The sequence below is a fragment of the Pan paniscus genome, chromosome 3 (genome assembly GCF_029289425.2).
Source record: "Pan paniscus chromosome 3, NHGRI_mPanPan1-v2.0_pri, whole genome shotgun sequence".
NCBI classification, from domain to species: domain Eukaryota; kingdom Metazoa; phylum Chordata; class Mammalia; order Primates; family Hominidae; genus Pan; species Pan paniscus.
In genome coordinates, this window is record NC_073252.2 from 173965987 (window position 1) to 173985350 (window position 19364).

Consider the following 19364-nt stretch of genomic DNA (forward strand, 5'->3'; position numbering starts at 1 on the left):
CACCGCTTAACCATGGGCTCATGGGAGGTTTAGCTTCTGACAGCAGTTGGGACGTTTTATGTTGATACTTTTAATGAAAATCAAACGTATTTGCAGAAGTGTATCTTAAGAGCAGAAAGCACAGAAAGTCAGGAGTCGCAGATGTGCTGGTCTCAACTCCAGTTTTACATGCCAAGGTGGCATCCTGTCCATGCTGGCAGGACAGCGGGTGTCCTGCAGATACTGTGCCTTTGTCCAACTATCTCCAAACAGGAGACCTCGCTCACTATGGGAGCTGCTTCCTTCTCTTTCCCTTGCTTTACAGTGACTGCAGGAAAATAGATTTCCCATCGCTGGAGACAGATCATCCCTCCCATCGGAATCTTCTAGCAGCCTATGTATGAATAAGCCAGTTGTGTGCATGCGCAAAAGTAAGATTTCTATTTCTTGTTTGTTTAATCATTCTTACCTTTGTTAACTAAAACAGATACAAAAGGATTTAGGACACAAGCATCAATGCAGAGTACCTGGAAGGGTGAAGATCTAAAGTCCAGAGTGGCTGTTTTTAGCAGGTACCGATTCTCAGTTTTATATCAACCGTAGCCCTTCCTGTGACACCATCTAACACTTGATAATTTTCTGGTCTGCTTGAGAGAAAAAAGCGAGTAATCTCCTTGTCAGTTATAGTTCCCATACCTGGTGTCTGTGATGTTTTCTCTTTGCCACACACACTTTGAAGTACCATATTGAGCATTCAATCTTAAATACACAAACAATGTTTAATAATGTTCCGGCCGGTTGCAGTGGGTCATGCCTGTAATCCCAGCATTTTGGGAGGCTGAGGCAGACAGATCACTTGAGGTCAGGAGTTTGAAACCAGCCTGGCCAACATGGGGAAACCCCAGCTCTACTAAAAATACAAAAAATTAGCCGGGCACGGTGGCGCGTGCCTGTAATCCCAGCTACTCAGGAGGTTGAGGCAGGAGAATCGCTTGAACCCAGGAGGCAGAGGTTGCAGTGAACCAGGATCGCGCCACTGCACTCCAGCCTGGGCAACACAGTGAGACTCTGTCTCATTAAAAAAAAAAAAAAAAATTGTTTCAAGATTGGCTCAGAAAGCTTAAAAGATTAAGAATAAAAATGTATTCAATTAAAAATGGAGAATCAAAAGGTGAACAAGCAGTGTTCTTTACTTAAAGGAAAACGATCTTTGAGTTAATAAGACATGAAAAAATACTTGAATACATTAGCAGCCATTAACTGATTCTAGTTAAAGAGAAACACATAGGACCAGCATGATTGCTCACGCCTATAAACCCAGCATTAGGCGGAGGCGGGAGGATCACTTAAGCCCAGGAGTTCGAGACCACCCTGGGCAAGCAACATGGCTAGACCCCATCTCCACAAAAAATACAAAAATTAGCCAGGCATGGTGGTACACACCTGTAGACCCAGCTACTCAGGAGGTTGAGGCAGGAGGATGGATTGAGTCCAGGAGCTTGAGGCTGCAGTGAGCTATGATCACAGCACTGTACTCCAGTCTGGGTGACAGAGCAAGACCTTGTCTCAAAAAAAAAAAAAAAAAGAAAAGAAAAAGACACGCATATAAAATATTTTTATTTGGCGGAGTGTGCAGGGGTGCTTTTCTAATGCCACTTTTTGAGGTTAAAAGAAATCGGGAAAAGGGACAATATGTCTGATTAAGAAGAAGGAATGGAAGGCATTACTTATAGATTCAACTTCGGACAGTATTGATTTTCTGTCTTCACTTGTTGTTTGAAAATTAACTTCCAGAATCAATATCCATTAACACGTATTCAGTGCACATGCACCCACAACATTCAGCTAGGGACAGTTAGAACAGGTACCATCCTGCATTGAAAAGGGTAACAAATTCCATTCACTTAAGTTTGAGTCCCCTCACTTTCTCCCTTCCTCTTTCCCTTTCTTCCTTCCATGAATATTCATTAAGAACCTGCCATGTGCTGGCATTTGTCTAAATTCCGAAGATGAAGTGAATCTGTCTTCATATGGCATACAAGCTAGTAATGATATTGACTTGATGAGATGGTCAGTATTGAGTTTGTTTAGGCTGTCATGAAGATGGGGAAAAAGTCACACGGAAAATATTAAGATAATCCATGTCTTGCTGGGGTTGGTACAAAGACTCTGAAAGACAGATTGCAATCCAATACAGATATTAGCTCTAGACAAAGGACACTGCCTGTTTCATAATATAAAGAAACAAAATCTCACAAATGGTAAGAATGCATGATGTCAGAAGCAATGTCAGAAGACTAGGGCTCACATTTTTACTTTCCTCTAAGATCAATAACCTTGAGCAAATGCCTCTGCAGTTTAAAGCCTTTTTTCTTCTCTACAAAGGAAGCATAACATAATACCATTACCTTATGAGGGCACAGTTATGAGGATTATGGCATGCGTGAAAGTTTGTGAATTATAACAAAAATATAATGTATTATCATTACATTAAAGTGTGAGGTAGGGCATGTTCAGGTCAAAGCCTAGGAAAAGAAAACGTCAAAAGAGACTGACTATACACATGTACTAAGTCCAATTACAAAACTTTGAGAAACATGAGACTTACTTTATGTTGAAGAGGATGTTTACTTTTTTCCATTTCTCATTGTCTCCTGTCTTCAAATATTAATCACATAATATATACTGGAAAAACAACTCACAGATATACCTCAATTTTTAAAAATGTAGTCTAAAAAATGTACATTTATAAAACAGATTGTTTATTTCCAAAGGACAAAATTCAGTGATTTACTAAAAGTTCTTTTATACACAATTTATAAAGCACAACAGTGCACACATTCTGGTAAACTTTTTGACTGGTATTTTACCAAGTTTCAAACATAGCTTTTAAAGAACCTAGGATTTAGCTATTTTGAAAAATAGTTCATACTAAACAGGCAAAAACTGGAAGCATTCCTGCTGAGAACTGGAACAAGACAATGATGCCCACTCTCATTACTCCTGTTCCTATAATATTGAAAGTCCTTGCCAGAGCAATCAGGCAAGAGAAAGAAATAAAAAGCATCCAAATAGAAATCATTGAACTATCTCTTTTTGCTGATGATGTGATTCTTTACTTAGAAAACTCTAAGAACTCTAGCAAAGGTCTCCTGGAACTGATAAACACCTTCAGTAAAGTTTCAGGATACAAAATTAATGTACAAAAATCATCAGCATTTCTATACACCAATAACACTGAAGCTGATAGCCCAATCAAGAACACAATCTTGATTTACAATAGCTTGCATTTTACATTTACAATAGCTGCAACAACAACAACAAAATACCTATGAATGTATCTAACCCAGAGGGTGAAATATCTCTATGAGGAGAACCACAAAACAGTGTAAAAGTCATCATAGATGATCCAAACAAAAAAATTCCATGCTCGTGGATTCGAAAAATCAGTATCGTTAAAATGGCCATACTGCCCATAGAAGTTTACAGATTCAGTGTTACTTCTGCCAAACCAGGAACATCATTTTTCACAGAACTAGAAAAACCTATTATAAAAGTAAGATGGAACTATGGAACCAAAAAAGAGCCTGAAGAGCCACAACAATCCTAAGCAAACAGAACAAAGCCAGAGGCATCACATTACCAGAATCCAAACTATACTCTAAGGCTACAGTAACTGGAACAGCGTGGTAGTGGTGCAAAAACAAATACATAGACCAATGGAACAGAATAGAGAGTGCAGAAATGCTGCAGACCTACGGCCCCCTGATCTTCAACAAAGTTGACAAAAATAACAGTGGGGAAAGGACTCCCCATTCAATAAATGATTCTGGAATAGCTGGCTAGCTATATGCAGAAAATGAAACTGGACCCCTTCCTTACACCACATACAAAAATTAATTCAAAATAGATTAAATATTTAAATGTAGATCCTCAAACTATAAGAATCCTAGAATAAAACCTAGGAAACACCATTCTGGACATCAGCCTTATGAAAGACTTTATGACTAAGCCCTCAAAAGCAATTGCAAAAAAAAAAAAAAAAAAAATGACAAATGGAACCTAATTAAAGTTTTGCACAGCAGAAGAAACTATTAACAGAGTAAACAAGTGACCTACAGAATGGAAGAAGATATTCACAAACTTTGCATCTAACAAAAAGGCCTAATGTCCAGAATCTATAAGGAACTTAATTCAACAAGCAAAAAACAACCCCATTAGAAAATGGGCAAAAGACATGAAAAGACACTTCTCAAAAGAAGACATACAAGTGACCAACAAATATATGAAAAAATGCTCTACATCACTAATCACTGGAGAAATGCAAATCAAAACCACAATGAGGGCCAGGTGCGGTGGCTCATGCCTGTAATCCCAGCACTTTGGGAGGCCGAGGCGAGTGGATCACGAGGTCAGGCGTTTGAGACCAGCCTGACCAACATGGTGAAACCCCATCTCTACTAAAAATACAAAAATTAGCCAGGCATGGTGGCGCGTGCCTGTAATCCCAGCTACTCAGGAGGCTGAGGCAGGAGAATCACTTGAACCCGGAAGGTGGAGGTTGCAGTGAGCCAAGATCATGCCACTGCACTCCAGCCTGGGTGGCAGAGCAAGACTCCGTCTTCAAACAAACAAACAAACAAACAAAAAACCACAATGAGATACCATCTCACATTGGTCAGAACAGTTGTTATTAAAAAGAAAAAACAACAGATGCTGGGGAAGCTGCGGAGAAATGGGAATGGTCATACAACATTGGTGGGAATGTAAATTAATTCAACTGCTGTGGAAAGCAGTTTGGAGATTTCTCAAGGAACTAAGAGTTGAACTACCATTCAAACTAGCAATCCCATTACTGGGTATATACCTAAAAGAAACTGTTCTAACAAAAAGGCACATGCACTTGTATATTCATCACAGCACTATTCACAAGAGTAAATATGTGGATTCAACCTAGATGCTCATCAACAGTGGATTGGATAAAGAGTATATGGTATATACACACCATGGAATACTACACAGCCATAAAAGAACAAAATCATGTCCTTTGCAGCAACGTGGATGCAGCTGGAAGCCATTATCCTAAGCAACTTAATGTAGGAACAGAAAACTAAATGCTGCGTGTTGTCACTTATAAGTGGGAGCTAAACAATGTGTACTCATGGACATAAAGATGGCAGCAGTAGACACAGGGGACTACTAGAGAGGGAGGCAGAGATGGGGGTACGGGTTGAAAAACTAACTACTGGGTATTATGCTCAGTACCTGGGTGATGAGATCAATTGTAACCCAAACCTCAGCATCATACAACATACCCAGGTAACAAACCTGTATCCCCTGAATCTAAAATAAAGGTTGAAATTATTTTTAAAAAGAAAGAAAAATAGCAATTATGTTACAATACTACTATTCTGGTATTATCACACAGAACTGGATTTCTATAATCTCAGAGAACAAAAGGTCATTATTGTATTATTAGCATTATTCCTTAAAAGTCTATTAGAGACTAGCAAGACTGAGCTATGTCCTGAAACTTTTAGGGGCTGTCATATATGGCTGTGTTATTCAAAAACGTTACTCTCAAGTTTGCAGTTCACCATAAGATATTCCATTTTGAGAGAGTTCTTTGTCCTTCATCATATTCCTGCCAAGCTTTGAGTAGTAAAAACTCATTTCTGACTTGAGGCTGAGATTCACACCTGCCTACATCACATAGGAGAAAGCTAGCATCTCAGATCTTGCAACTAAGAGCATTAATTTTCCCACTGTTTTTATTATAATTTTGTTCCCTATTGTTAACATTTATGGTATAATGGTCTCATAGCAAAGAAAGAATACAAAAATCATTCTTTGCGTTTTATTATTTTCTCATTGGAGGCTTAGCCACCTTCAGACAGGCTTTGCAGTGGCCTGGTAAAGGGGCAAGGGTTCCTGGAAAGCTCAGTTTTAGGATCGATACTTTCTAAACCTGTGCATAAGGCTCCAGATAATTCAAAATATGAATTCAAGTTTGAGGTCTTTCAATGATTCTATGAGATAATTCCATATCTTCATTTCCAAATATACTCTGCTTATTTTTAAATGGTTTGTTTTTCTTTTTTCTCATAAGGAAAAAAACTTTCTGTAAGATATGACAAGGAAAACTATGTTTTGCCAGGCATGGTGGCTCATGCCTGTAATCCTAGCTCTTAGGGAGGCCAAAGCAGGTGGAAGGCTTGACCTCGGGAGTCTGAGACCAGCCTGGGCAACATGGTGAAACCCCGTCTCTACAAAAATTACAAAAAGTAGCTGGGCATGGTTGCTTGCACCTGTAGTCCCAGCTACATGGGGGGCCGAGGCGGGAGGATTGCTTGAGCCTGAGGCAGAGGTTGCAGTGAGCCAATATCGCACCACTGCACTCCAAGAAAAAAAGAAAAGAAAAACTATGTTTTGGTCACTTCCTGAAGAGACCAGCTGGCAGAAAGGAGCAGAGAAAATAAAGGAAAAAAGCCAAATCCCTGAACTAGCTGACTCAGTTCTTTGTTGTGAATGTTGTCATTAGATTTTGTCTTTCGCTATCAGCTGCCAGAGATTATAAGAAAATAAAATAAAAGGACAAGAGGCTTTTAAGAAGGATGGTTTGGCAAAGGACGTTACTATCTGGTGCTTTGTTGTGTGCTGGAGGTTAAGCAGCTTTGACTCTTTCTGTGGCACTGACTATAATGGAGAGCCAAGAATTTGCCAAGACTTGCCATTGTTACATGCTGTTATGTAACTCATCAAAGAGTTCTTTCAGAGCAACCCAGGCTTTCCCACAGCACAACCATGACCAGGTATTTGACCAAATGCGCCCAGGAAAACATTTCTGTTTGAAGAATTTCTGTCAAGAAAAGTTTCTTGGACAGAATAAGATTGTAGAAGAAATTTCTGCAAGTAATTTTAAAACTCCCAACTCTGAACTAGCATTCCCAACCTTAACATTCTGCCTAGGTCCTGGTCACACTAGCCAAACTCTGCATTACTTTGCTCCAATCCTATGGAACAGCTCAGAATGTCTTACTTTCCTTTGTATCAGAGGGAGTACCTGCAAAAACATACCTTGAGTCTTAAAGGCATAAAATAAATGGCTTATTTTTGGCAAGCTTTGTATTTTCTGTCTTTTAAAATAGTTATAGTTCTCCAATATCTTTCCTTTTATATAGAAAGGGCCAGTCGACAAGGCGCATGGATGGCACAGAGACCTCATGCACACGAGGCTTTGATTTTGCCACTCACCCCGTGTTTATTCGGTGAGAAAGACCGTGGAGTGGAAGAGGAATCTGGGTTGGAATTCTGCTTCTTCTAGTTAGTTACTACCCGAAAAAACTGACAACTTACTATGCTCTATAGAGCTTCAGTGAATTGTTACATTGGCAGATAAATCAAGCTGACCTCTGAAACGATCTAACCAAAGAGCTAATATGATCCTGGGGTAGAACACCTGCTTAGTAGACAGGTCCTGGTATTATATTATGTGCTTGTAGTAACCGTTTGGCAAACATAGTTAATTTATTAGAATGTTAATGTTACTATCTTTTCCTACTGATGCTTTCCTGTGTTACTAAATTATAGGCAATTCTATCCTGTTTTTGAATTTTTAAAAAAAGTATGATATAGAAAGCTAACATCTATAGAGTGTTGACTTTACGCCAGACACTGTGGCAAGTGATTAAGGTAATAAATTATATTTCATGTAAGATTTCTATGAATCCGCTCAAGTAGTATCAATACCTCCATTAAACTGAGATCTACAGATGTTAAGCAACTTTCCTGAGATCACACAGCTAGAAAACGCTACAACCATGACAGAACAATTTATGTCTGGGTCAAACATTGTGCAATATGCAAGGGGTTTTTAACCTCCATTTTCTCTTTTTTTAAGGTCTTTTATTCATTCTACAACCATTTGCTGACTTTCTTCAATATCCAAAGCAGTGTTTTTCCTGCATGCCATTGAGAGTTATTTCAAGGACCAAGTGACTTTGGTCTAGGAAATTGAAATTTTCTTCTCCATAATAAAAGCAGTTTTGACTGATCTACTTTTCTTGTAGCCCGTTAAAATTCAGTCTCTAGTCAAGTATTTGGCAAGAATCACAGGTTTGTCTCATGAGCCTTAGGTTAATTATAAAGTACATAGTTTTTTTTCTTCTACTTAAAAACATTGTCTTTCAAAAGTAATGGAATATTCATTATAATGCTATAGAACCAGGTTTGTAGTCATTTTGTACATGCTTTCTAAAATGGAGCTTTAAACCTACAAAATCTCGATCACTGAATTCAATTAAGTTTCATAAATAAAAATAAAAATGCTTTTTCAAAAAAATAGTATCATCAGTTTCAGTAGACTCCAAATACTAAGCTTACTTAAACAGATTTCTTTTCACATTCTTGGAATGTCACACCAATTAGATATGCAACTATTGTTTTGGGACTTAATGTTCAGTAAAGGTTTTTTTTCTCCAACCAGAGCCAGTCTTGTTTTGTTGGTTTATCTGAGTAATGGTAAGTAGCCAGAAAACTTAGCCCCTATACTAGATTCTACTTGGGCATTTTCATCATAACTATGGTGGGTAGGAGAGAGAGAGAAGGAGAGAGATGCTTACAGTTTCATTTTACTCCTTTTCTTTTAGTTCTTGGAGTTACAATGAAGTATTTATTCTTTCCTGGATGCAACAGATCTGCGACCTGTGTATTTGAGCTCTAAAGAATTAGCACTTTTTCCTTTTCCAAATTCATGATTCTAGATCACAGGTCAAGATAGAAGTAAGACACAAAACTTCCAAATTCAAGAATTCATTAGGTGCATCATTTCATTCTAAAAATGAACTATTACTTTTACTTGATGAATGATGGAAACACCATTTCTCTAGTGAATGAAGTAGAATTTGGAAAACATAAGTGCACATAAATCTCCTCAGTGGCTAATCAAAGATGTATTTGGTTGCTAGTGAGGGGTTGAGTCACTACCAAAGTCACCGCTGTTTCCATGGTCATTATTTAACAGCTCTTGTAGTGCATTGAGTCTGCTTTAGAAGAAGTCTTGAGACTGCTTTAGAAGAAGGATTGCTTCCTTTCTCACTTTGACAGCCTTACCTGATTCAATTCACAAGGGACTTTGCGGCATTATGATGGTGAAGAGCAGATTTCCAATGGATGGGCCTTCACTTAAATTTTATCATTGTCAGCTTTCATTTAAATCACACTGCACACTTGACAGTTGAGGTGAGCCAGTGCTTCTATTTAAAAACATGAATGGCATTTTGGTGTTAAATTTCAGTTTGTTTGTACTCTACCCGTAGTTTAAGACTATAAGCCTTCTGGAAAGAGTATGTGTATTTCTGAAGGTTTCTATTTTACTCAGTGGGTACTGGTGGCATGGAAATTTTAGCTGCCCTGATAGAGAGAGGATGCCTTCCTGACATTTCACATAGTTATGTACATGCCTGACAGGCCTCAAATATTTGCTGCTCATCTAATCCCTAGGAAAGAATTTCCAAAGGATATTCAGCTATGACTCATATTATCAGATGGTTAGGTTCTGTAAAGATATGTGTAACAAATAATATTTTCCATAAACTGGGACAGTCTAGTTTTAAATATTATTTTATCCCTTTCTTTGAAGAAAAAATTATTACTATTTTAAAGCCCAACTTATGAAGATTTATGAAAGTAGAGTTGTTCTGTTCAAAAGGGGGAAGGGGACCCATGGGGACCTTGCCCCCTCACACCACCCTAGCTTCTGAGCCCCTGACGGCCTTCTAGAAAAATCTTAAATCTACCTTAAATATGGGATATTAATCTATCTTAAATCTATAAGACAGATTTTTAAAATCCTTTTCCATGGTAACCAATGAGGAATTGTAGAATGAGGATTGAGAAAAAAATCATCTAATATATGTTCACCTTTAACCTAAATTTCACAGAGTGGACTTGTTTAATCACAGACTACCTGGAAGATTCTTTCAGTATTCATTTAACAATTTATGATACTCCTTAAGCCTCTCCCTCCCTGACATGATATTCTTTGGGCATTTCCAGTCTAAAAAGCCAGTGGTCTGCTTTGTAGCATTGCTGAGGGAAGGCTGGAAAGAATAAATGACTTGTTCCCTATGCAGCTGATAATGTTTTGTTTTGTTGTTGCTGTTGTTTGTTTTTGTTTGTTTGTTTTGTTTTTTTGAGACGGAGTCTAGCTCTGTTGCCAGGCTAGAGTTCAGTGGCGCAATCTCGGCTCACTGCAACTTCCGCCTCCCAGGTTCAAGGATTCTCCTTCCTCAGCCTCCCGAGTAGCTGGGATTACAGGCACGTGCTGCAACACCCAGCTAATTCTTGTATTTTTAGTAGAGATGGGGTTTCACCTTGCTGGCCAAGATGGTCTCAATCTCCCGACCTCGTGATCCACCTACCTCAGCCTCCCAAAGTGCTGGGGTTACAGGCGTGAGCCACCACGTCGGCAAGAAATGCGAAAAGTTCTACATCACTAGTAAGCAAATGCTTTCTGTCTTTTTAATTTTTAAAAATTATTTGAGGGTGGCTTTGGAGGAAGAGGTGTTCCAAATACTTCACCTGCTTTTAATGGCATGGTTTATCTGTCACTGGGGATAATTGTTCTTCTCTCCTCTGCAGTTTAGAAAATGGGCTTAATTGCTAAAATTGTTGCCCAAGTCCACAGAATTACCATGGAACCACTCTGAGGATGCGCAGTGCTGAGTCAGTGTTGGGGAGGTATTCCATCTTCTCTGAGATGTACTTCATGAAACACACATAATGACATATTAAATCATTATACCAAGTATTTTGTAAAATATTTATGGTGGTAATTATTTCCGTCATTAGCTAGCGACCCTTTTTCATATGCTGAATCCTGTAAAGGTATTAGAAAGTTCTTAACAGAACTTCTGACTTTTAGATATATGCTTCGAAATGTGTGTTTATTTTTCCCATTAGCATCAACCACTCAACTTACGTTTCTTCATCCCTGACATTTATACTTCCACCTTTGCTCCAGATGAGACAGCCTTGTTTGGCTCCACATTCTAAACTTTTCCTCTTTTTTTCTTTATATTTAGCTTGGTTTCATCTCCACATCTACATAACCAAATATGTTCTGCCTTTGGATTTCTGCCTTAAGCTCTGCTTTATTTATGAAGTGCTTACAGTCTCAGATGACCTCAATCTCTTCCCTTTCTGACTTAGAGGAGAACATCAATTGCAAAACTTGACTGTTTTCCTTTTAGCGCCATATGGTTTTCTACCTCCTTGCTGTTTAGGTTGTCTTACTTCTGCAATGTTTGGCTCCGCTCATCCAAGTCTTCTGCTTTTACTCATATATCACACATGGCAAACATATACATATATATAATACAGAAATTATATACATGATATAGTATGCATTTTATGTTATATATTAGTTATGTATTACATATTATAGTTATTAAATACTATATATATTATAGATATGTTGGTATATGTGCATGTAGTACACAACATTGTGCCGGGAAGAGAGTAGATATCCCAGTATTTATTCAACTAAGCTACATTCAAAGCTATAGCAGTTATGGCAATGAATAAGAAAAATAGCTTATTTTAATAATTCACTGTCTTCTAAAAGAGATAGTAAATTGAGAAGCAGAAAGTTAAGACCTAGTTTTCATTCCTTTTCTATCTTTACTATGTAAAAAATTTTAAAACGTTGACAATATCAACGTCCCCTATCAAAGTACACAAAATCCATTTTGAAATTTTTTCATCAAAATATTTTTCATTTTTCACAAAGCATACTTGTGTCCTTCCTAAAAATAAATTTTTTTAACAACAGAACTCTGAGCCTAAGATAAAGCTTTAGGTAAGATATATATGAGTCAGAAATAACAAATTGAGAAGTGAAAAAGTTGGTAGGAAGTGAAGGTGGGGACTTGGCAAGTTTTTGAGCATTGTGAATAAGGATGCATGCTTAGTTGTGTGAGAGAATGTGTGTATTGTTAGTATGGCTTCTGTGTAACTGGCATATCCTAGGCAGAACCATTCTTAGCTCTACATACATTTCTCTGTATAGCACCTTCCCATAGCACCTTCTTTAATCTTGTAAAATAGCAATTTCCATGTTTTAAAATTACTTGCCTATCCATCTTTCTTCCACTAAACTGTGTACACTGTTGGGAAAGACAGTGGTTAGTTTCTATAGTTTATCCTTAGGGCCTAGCACAATGCCTTTGACCTGGTAGATACATAAATAAGTGTTGGGCAAGTACATTATGTTGTAAGTAATAAATGAGCAACTAACTGAATGATTAAAGGAAGGAAGAGATGAACAAAAGATATAAGAATATTCCTAGGAAAACTGATCCCTCCTAAACTATCACCACCTATGTCAATTTTTTAACTTAAAAAATTTATGCATTTCTCCAAATCTAAAGTTATTAAGTGCTATGGTTTTGATATTTGTCCCCTCCAAACCTCATGTGGAAATTTGATGCTCAATGTTGGAGGTGTATAGTCTAATGGAAGATGTTTGGGTTATGGGGATGGATCTCTCATGGATAGATTAATGCTTGCCCTCCCTCCCTTGATGCTGAGTGAGTTCTCACTCTATTAGTTTCGGAGAGTTCTGGTTGTTGAAAAGCACACACACCTGCCCCCACTCTCTTGAGTCTTACCATGTGATCTCTGCACATGCTGGCTCCCCTTCCCTTTAGTCATGAGTGGAAACAGCCTGAGGCCCTCAGCAGGCACCAGAATCATGAGCTAAATAAACCTGTTTTCTTTCCCCAGCCTCAGCTATTCCTTTATAGTAACACAAAATGAATAAGAAACAGAAGGAGAGGAAAAGCATTAATACATTAAAATTTGACAGAGTCTTTTCTAAACTTGTAAGTTTGTTCCCAGATTTCATTTTTGATTTGCAGGATTATAATGGTTTCTTCCACAAAAGTGTTTAGGCATTTCTGAAAAAGTAGAGCTTGGACAAAATTAAAACCTCCTTGAAAAAAAAATAGTAGCACTTTTGAGTATAATGTCATGTATTTTGTCATACAAGAGCAGTTCTATCGATTCCAGTTATTCTTCTGTGGAGTTGTTCCACCTACGTATAGAAAATGGTCCAAAAACTTCCACATATTGAGAATATTTACCTTTATATAATAAATATATTATTAAGAAGTCATCCTACAGATTTGCTACAGATTCTTTGCTGAGATTCTCAGAATGTCCCTAAGATAACTAATCTCATGCAGAGGTAACCAGCAGCACCAAAAGTCACAGGAAACAAGTTGCTCCTCAGAAACAGGTATAAAGAATACTACTGCTTCTATTGCTAGCATTTGCTGTAAAGCTAAATTCCTAAAGTTGCTTTTAAACCTAGGATGGAGTTTATTAATGGAGAAAAAAAAGATATTACATCAAATTCTTACCGCTTTTCCTATCCAGGTTACACTATTCTCCAAAATGCCAAGTTCACCTGCCATTCAGCTTAAGGTCACACATTTATACTATGTCGTATTTCCAAGTGTCTACCACAGACTTGACAAAAAAAAATTGCATGATTAATGGCAACCCTAAAACAAAACTTATGAAATCACAAGCATAAATATTCTATATGATGATTCTACATACATTGTGTATTCTACATAAAATCTCAACCGTGAAAGGAGTGCCTGAAGAGCTTGAGTGTCACCAGATTGTTTCTCAAGCAGCCTCACAGAGACACGTTATCCTGATGAATTTTCCACAATCCAAAATTTGGTCCATGGCCTTGCAGGCTCAGAAATCTGTCAGCAAAGCTGGAGTAAATTTACATCTCAGAAGTGGACTTACAACTCAACGAACACAAAATACTGTTGATTGATATCAAGATGCAAATATATTAATTTGCAATAAGACCTATAAATGCCAGATGGACTAAAACAGTCCTGAGGGCAAGCTGGCACATTTTCTTTCTGTGGGAAGATCAAGATGGGAGCCAAGTCACAATCAGAAGCCTTGGTGTTTAAAAATATAAATTGGAATGAAAAGAATACATTAAATAAATCAAATGCAAGACTAGAATTCAGATTCTAACTCCATTACTTCCTGATTTACTTTGATATTTCCCAGTAGGGATAGGTATGTAACCTACCAGACTCACCAAGCTCTAAGGGTCCACTTTCAAGGGGTGGCCTTGGCTGGAGGCTGCCTGCAGACTTGACCTGTGTGGCTTATCAGTCTTCTGATTGACATGTTAGTATCTAACTCTGGGAGAAAAAGCTATGTTAAAATGAAAAAAGTAATATGTGAAAATGTTACTCTAAGGTAACATTTTCTCTTTCTGCCAATTTAAAGGCTATTTGAATGCTATTTACAGGCATCATCAGATTCTTTCTTTCTTTCTTTTCTTTGCCTTTATTTTTTGTTGTCATTCTATGTTTTCTGTCCGTACCACTATTACCAAACTAGTCTAGGTCCTCATCTCCTCATGGCAAGGTCGTAACTGGTCAACTTATTTCAAATCTCTCTCGTCCAACTCCACAGAATATTACTATATAAATCTACTTTAAATTATGGTTTAATACATACCCTTTTTTATTTTCCCACCTTCTTTCATACCAAAAACTTTCAATGACTCCTACTGCCTTCAAAGTTAAGTCTGAATTGTTTAGCATGGCATTCAAATTCCTTCACATCTGGGCCCAACTTATTGTTACTTTTCTACTGCATGAACTCTCCACTCCAGCCAAATCTACTGACTCCCAACAGTCCATGTGCGCCCATAAATCCATGCCTTGCTCATTCCTGGAGTCACCTCAAGCTCTGCTTCCTCTTTGAAGGTATCTCTAAAAGTACAGATTAGAAAATGACCCATTCATTCTTTAGAGTCATTTGGCAGTGAGTGTTCTGGAAAGTGACTATTATCTGTAGATAGCCTATCTCCTCAATTAGAATGTAAACTTAAGGATGAGAACAATAATACATTTTGTCTTTTATGTATACCATATCCTCAGTGTCTTGATATCATGGGTGCTCAAAAAAATCAATGCTTAGAACTTGTCTTGTCCATTTGTAGCAAAAACTGCTAAACTTCTTCAGAGTCTAACACAGAACTTAAAAAGTGTTGCCCTTAACAGAAGAGAAGAGCTGCCTCTTGAAGTATCTTTGGGAGTCAAGAAGTTTATGGCTTCTTCTAGGCCTTTGGTATGATTTCACCAAATTAACACATTTCTCCACATCCTCATTCTCTCTGTATACTGTGTAATATTTCAGTGTAGTCTTGAAAGCCTGGTAGTCTCCCTGTTGGTTTCAAAGTAAAGAGCTAGCTTCAAGAATAGACTAGGCCTCTGATACATAAAGATTGTAATCAGGACACTTAGCAGGAAGGATGATACAGGAGGTAGTTATACAAAAAAGCAAAGCAAAGAATAGGCCCCTGCAGTATGATGATGAGGGTGATAAAAGTCTTTAGAGATGAAAAGATAGATTTGTAAAGTTTAATGAAATAGCAAAAGGATCCAGAAGGAAATATCTTAAGCTATTTTTAGATACCATTTAGCTTTTCAGCATTCTCATGGGTAATCATACCTTGGTCTCAAGTCTGATAGGAAAGAGCTTTAAAAAAAAAACACCAGATATTTGTCTAATACAATCAGCTGATTTGCAATAATATCTAAGAAAATTAACAGTTGCTTTTATTTCACACCAAAGTACTACTGCTCATGGGGAGGGCATCCAGCATGTTGTCAACAGGGTCTTCGGTGATTATGAAAGACATGAAAATAATACACGCCATCTCTTATTTCATGGAATTTGGCAACTCCACATCAGAAATGTTGGGGAGCAGTCTGGCTAAGCCTTGAAAGTAGGAATGAGAAACCCAATTCAAAGTGGAATGAAGGTGATAATCTCTCCCAGGAAGGAGGAAATTGCTGGATTAAACAGAGATAATTAAGCCTAATTAGTGACTTATAAAGACACAAACAAAATAAAAAATAGTTTACTTATAGTAAATAAAAGAAAAAGCTATGTTAAAATGTAGAAAGTAATAATTTTCCTGGGCAAGAAAGAATGAATGCTTAGAAGATTAAGAAAGAGTTTTATAAGGTACCTGATTTGCTCTCTTAATGTTAAAATAAAATTAGAAACAAATTATGCTTATATTGAATTAAAATTATAATACTATATTCTATTGTTTCATATACAGATTAATGCATGATATTAGAGGGGAAATTTTTGTTAAATACATCTAACATTAAAAATAACACAAAACAAAATTTGTAAAAACTTTGTTTCCATTTTATATTTCCAGGAAAAGTGTTTCCTATTGATATTGATTTCCTTTTTTCTTTCCTTCTTGAGACAAAAAATCCTAGAATTCTAATTTAATTTAAAACAGAATCCTAAAAGTATATGGGAATGTGGAAACCATTGCATATATTCCCATGATTTCCCAGCATAAGCACACTAAGATCAGTCTAATGAGGGGATGAGTGTTTCTTTTTATTTGAAAATATGTACAAAAAGGAGCTTCCATGGCCTCCTCTAAAACTCTTTTCAACCCACAAAAAAGTTTCTTCTGTTTAGGCAATATTTCATGTGTTAATGTAGAGAAATTCTCATAATACATAGACAAGATCTGATTATGAAGTAATGTGCTACAGGCCGCCCATGAGGGTAAATTTTACCACTTTATGATCATGTAAGCTGTTTACTCGTGTATCTGCAAATATGGCTTTTGTTTTAAAATTTAGTTTTCTATGTTTGCTGTTTTGTACACAAATATTCCATTTGCCAACTAAATTTTTTATGTACAGATTAATCACATAGTGTATATGTCACATTTTGATATAGTTCAGGCCTGGCACGGAGGCTCACACCTGTAATTCCAGAGCTTTCAGAGGCTGAGGCAGGAGGATCCCTTGAGCCCAGGAGTTTGAGACCACCTTAGGCGGACAGTGTTGAGACTCTGTCTCTACAAAGAATAAAATTAGTCAGGCATGGTTGTGTGTCCTAGCTACTTAGAAGGCTAAGGCAGGATGATCCCTTGAGCCTAGGAGTTCAAGGATGCAGTGAGAATTGAGCCACTACACTCCACTACACTCCAGCCTGGGCGATAATGTTAGCCCCAGTCTCCATAAATGTATAAAATATAGTTCTCTCTGTTCTAAGGCAGAGGTGGTAGGTAAAGGGTTAAATACAGCCTATTTACTTGAGATTTTATCTTTCCCTAAAGAGATTCTTATGAACATTTAAATTTTCCTCATTTTGAATAAGAACATCAATTCCTCATGTTGCAAATTGCAGTCTTCCTCAGGAAACATGTACTCACTATCTACCTCACACACTAAAAAAGATTTTCCACCTTCACTCAACTTTCCATGTACTAATAGAGTAACCTAGATTTTAAAATGAGTCGCATCCCACATTGAAAAATGTAGGAACATGGATTTTAAGAAGGCAAGCTTTCTACTCTAAGAGACTTTTCTTTCAAGTTTACATGTTTAAATTGTGTGATAGTAAATTTCAATGCTGACAATTTAAGTTGTTTTGGAGGTATTTGGGCTATAAATATTCATGCATGCCTGTTGATTTTCAAATCAGAAATGAATCTGAAGACTATGAGAATTTAAAAATGGCACTTTAAAGCCTGCCATATGAGTCATTTTTATTTTTTAGAGTACCGACCCAATAGAACCTAAATGGTTTTACAACCTTCTGAAGTCTATGGGTAATATTGTTTCTCATTTGGTTTCATACCACAATTTCTTCTAAAGAACATGGATGCACTTGGCTGCACACATATAAAATGTATTAATTATGTTTCTATCCTTTTATAACCAATTTTTTACAAACTGAGCTGAGCAGTAACAATTCCATCAGAAAAACACATGCCGTCAATCTTCTTTGTGTGTGTGCTTTATTTTAGAGTCAAACGGTTATCTTATTAAAGTTGTGAGAAACCAAATCTTGAAATCCCCTCTTTTTAATAACAATTATTTTACACATAACTAAAGATTTAATTTAAAATTATACAATCCAGGTACACATTAGAGGATGACTGAAGTGCAGTCAATTACTTCTAAAACTAATCTCTAATACTATGACTTGGCAGATCAAATGTTTAACTTTTTAAAATGTTTCTCAATAGGAATAGATATATTTCTATTGCATATATATATTCCTATTATATATATAGTATGCCTTCCTTAATCTCTTTTGCAGTGATACCTTGATTTTAACCCAAACATTTACATTAAAAAAGTAATTTTCCTTTTTATAAAGCCACGAAGTGAGTTACAAGTATTTCCCTTAACAAAAGTTTATAAAATATTTACCTTGAAGCAGTCTAAAAAGAAAACATGTAATTGTGGATCAGATGAAAGTTAAACTCCACTTGAAACAAGAGAGGATTATCATAAACATACCTTGTCCTTGGGTTACTCCATAAAATTCAGCTGCTATCCTTGCCGCTTCCTTGCGGTTGCCTTTCACTATGTAGAAATGACTGAGGATGGCAAGGCTGATTTTCACAAAAAGCTTAAAACAGAACAGCGAAAGTATTGTAAAGTAGACATTGGATAATTGTTGAGCAAACGGCCGATTTTCTTCTAACACCGACATTGCTGCAGAAGAATCTGCGGCGGTCTTTAGTTGGATCCAAGTCTCAAATGTGCCTGGCTCTCGTCCGGGATGCTCCTGAACAGCTGGTCCTGAGGAAAGAAAATATCAGCTGGTAGTGATGCCTACAGCTCAAAATATTTATACACTCCATAAAAGTTCTTCGCAAACTCCTATTGGTCTGAAAATATTCCATGGAAGCAATTGCATCACGTGTCGCAAGTCTCCTGACTTTCCATTCTCAATATAAAATGACACTCCACCTCTGTGCTCCAAATTTCAAAATCCAGATATTGAAATATATATGCATATCCTTTCCATTTTATATATTTAGTTATCAAGAACAATTTGAAGACAGTGTATGGGGTTCCCATTGTTAATGTAAATGATATTCATATCAAGTAAAGTTGTCTATCATTTAAGGCTTTAAAATGGCACTGTACTATTTGTAGACCATGAGCTAAATCAGTACACAGTCCATGGCTTGTATTTTAATGACTACCCATCAAATTAACCAATTATGTTATTTTTACTGATTAAGAAAAAAACATTTTTCTTACAAGTCGTTACACTGGAACATCACAGATTAATAACTTAACATGGTTCCTTCATCCAATGGACACTTTTTAAGAACTTGGTATGTGTCAAACCCTTTGCTAGATTTTGAAGTGACAAAGACAAGTAGAATGGTCCCTGCCACAAGGAACTTAGAGTCTAGTGGAGGAAATGGAAAAGAAATCAGGTAAATATAAAGAAGGTAAAAACAGGTATTAAGGGAGCACAAAGAG

The 19364-nt window shown here is 36.9% G+C and overlaps 1 protein-coding gene across 1 annotated transcript in view; it reads right to left on the bottom strand.

Moving 5' to 3' along the window:
• Positions 1–18693, bottom strand: part of ASB5 (ankyrin repeat and SOCS box containing 5) — a 72583-nt gene extending 53890 nt beyond the window's left edge. Inside the window, exon 1 of the mRNA XM_055112028.2 lies at positions 18384–18693. Coding sequence (XP_054968003.1) covers positions 18384–18579 — 196 coding nt within the window. The 5' untranslated portion in view covers positions 18580–18693. The remainder of the gene's footprint in view (positions 1–18383) is intronic.
• Positions 18694–19364: the final 671 nt, after the last annotated feature.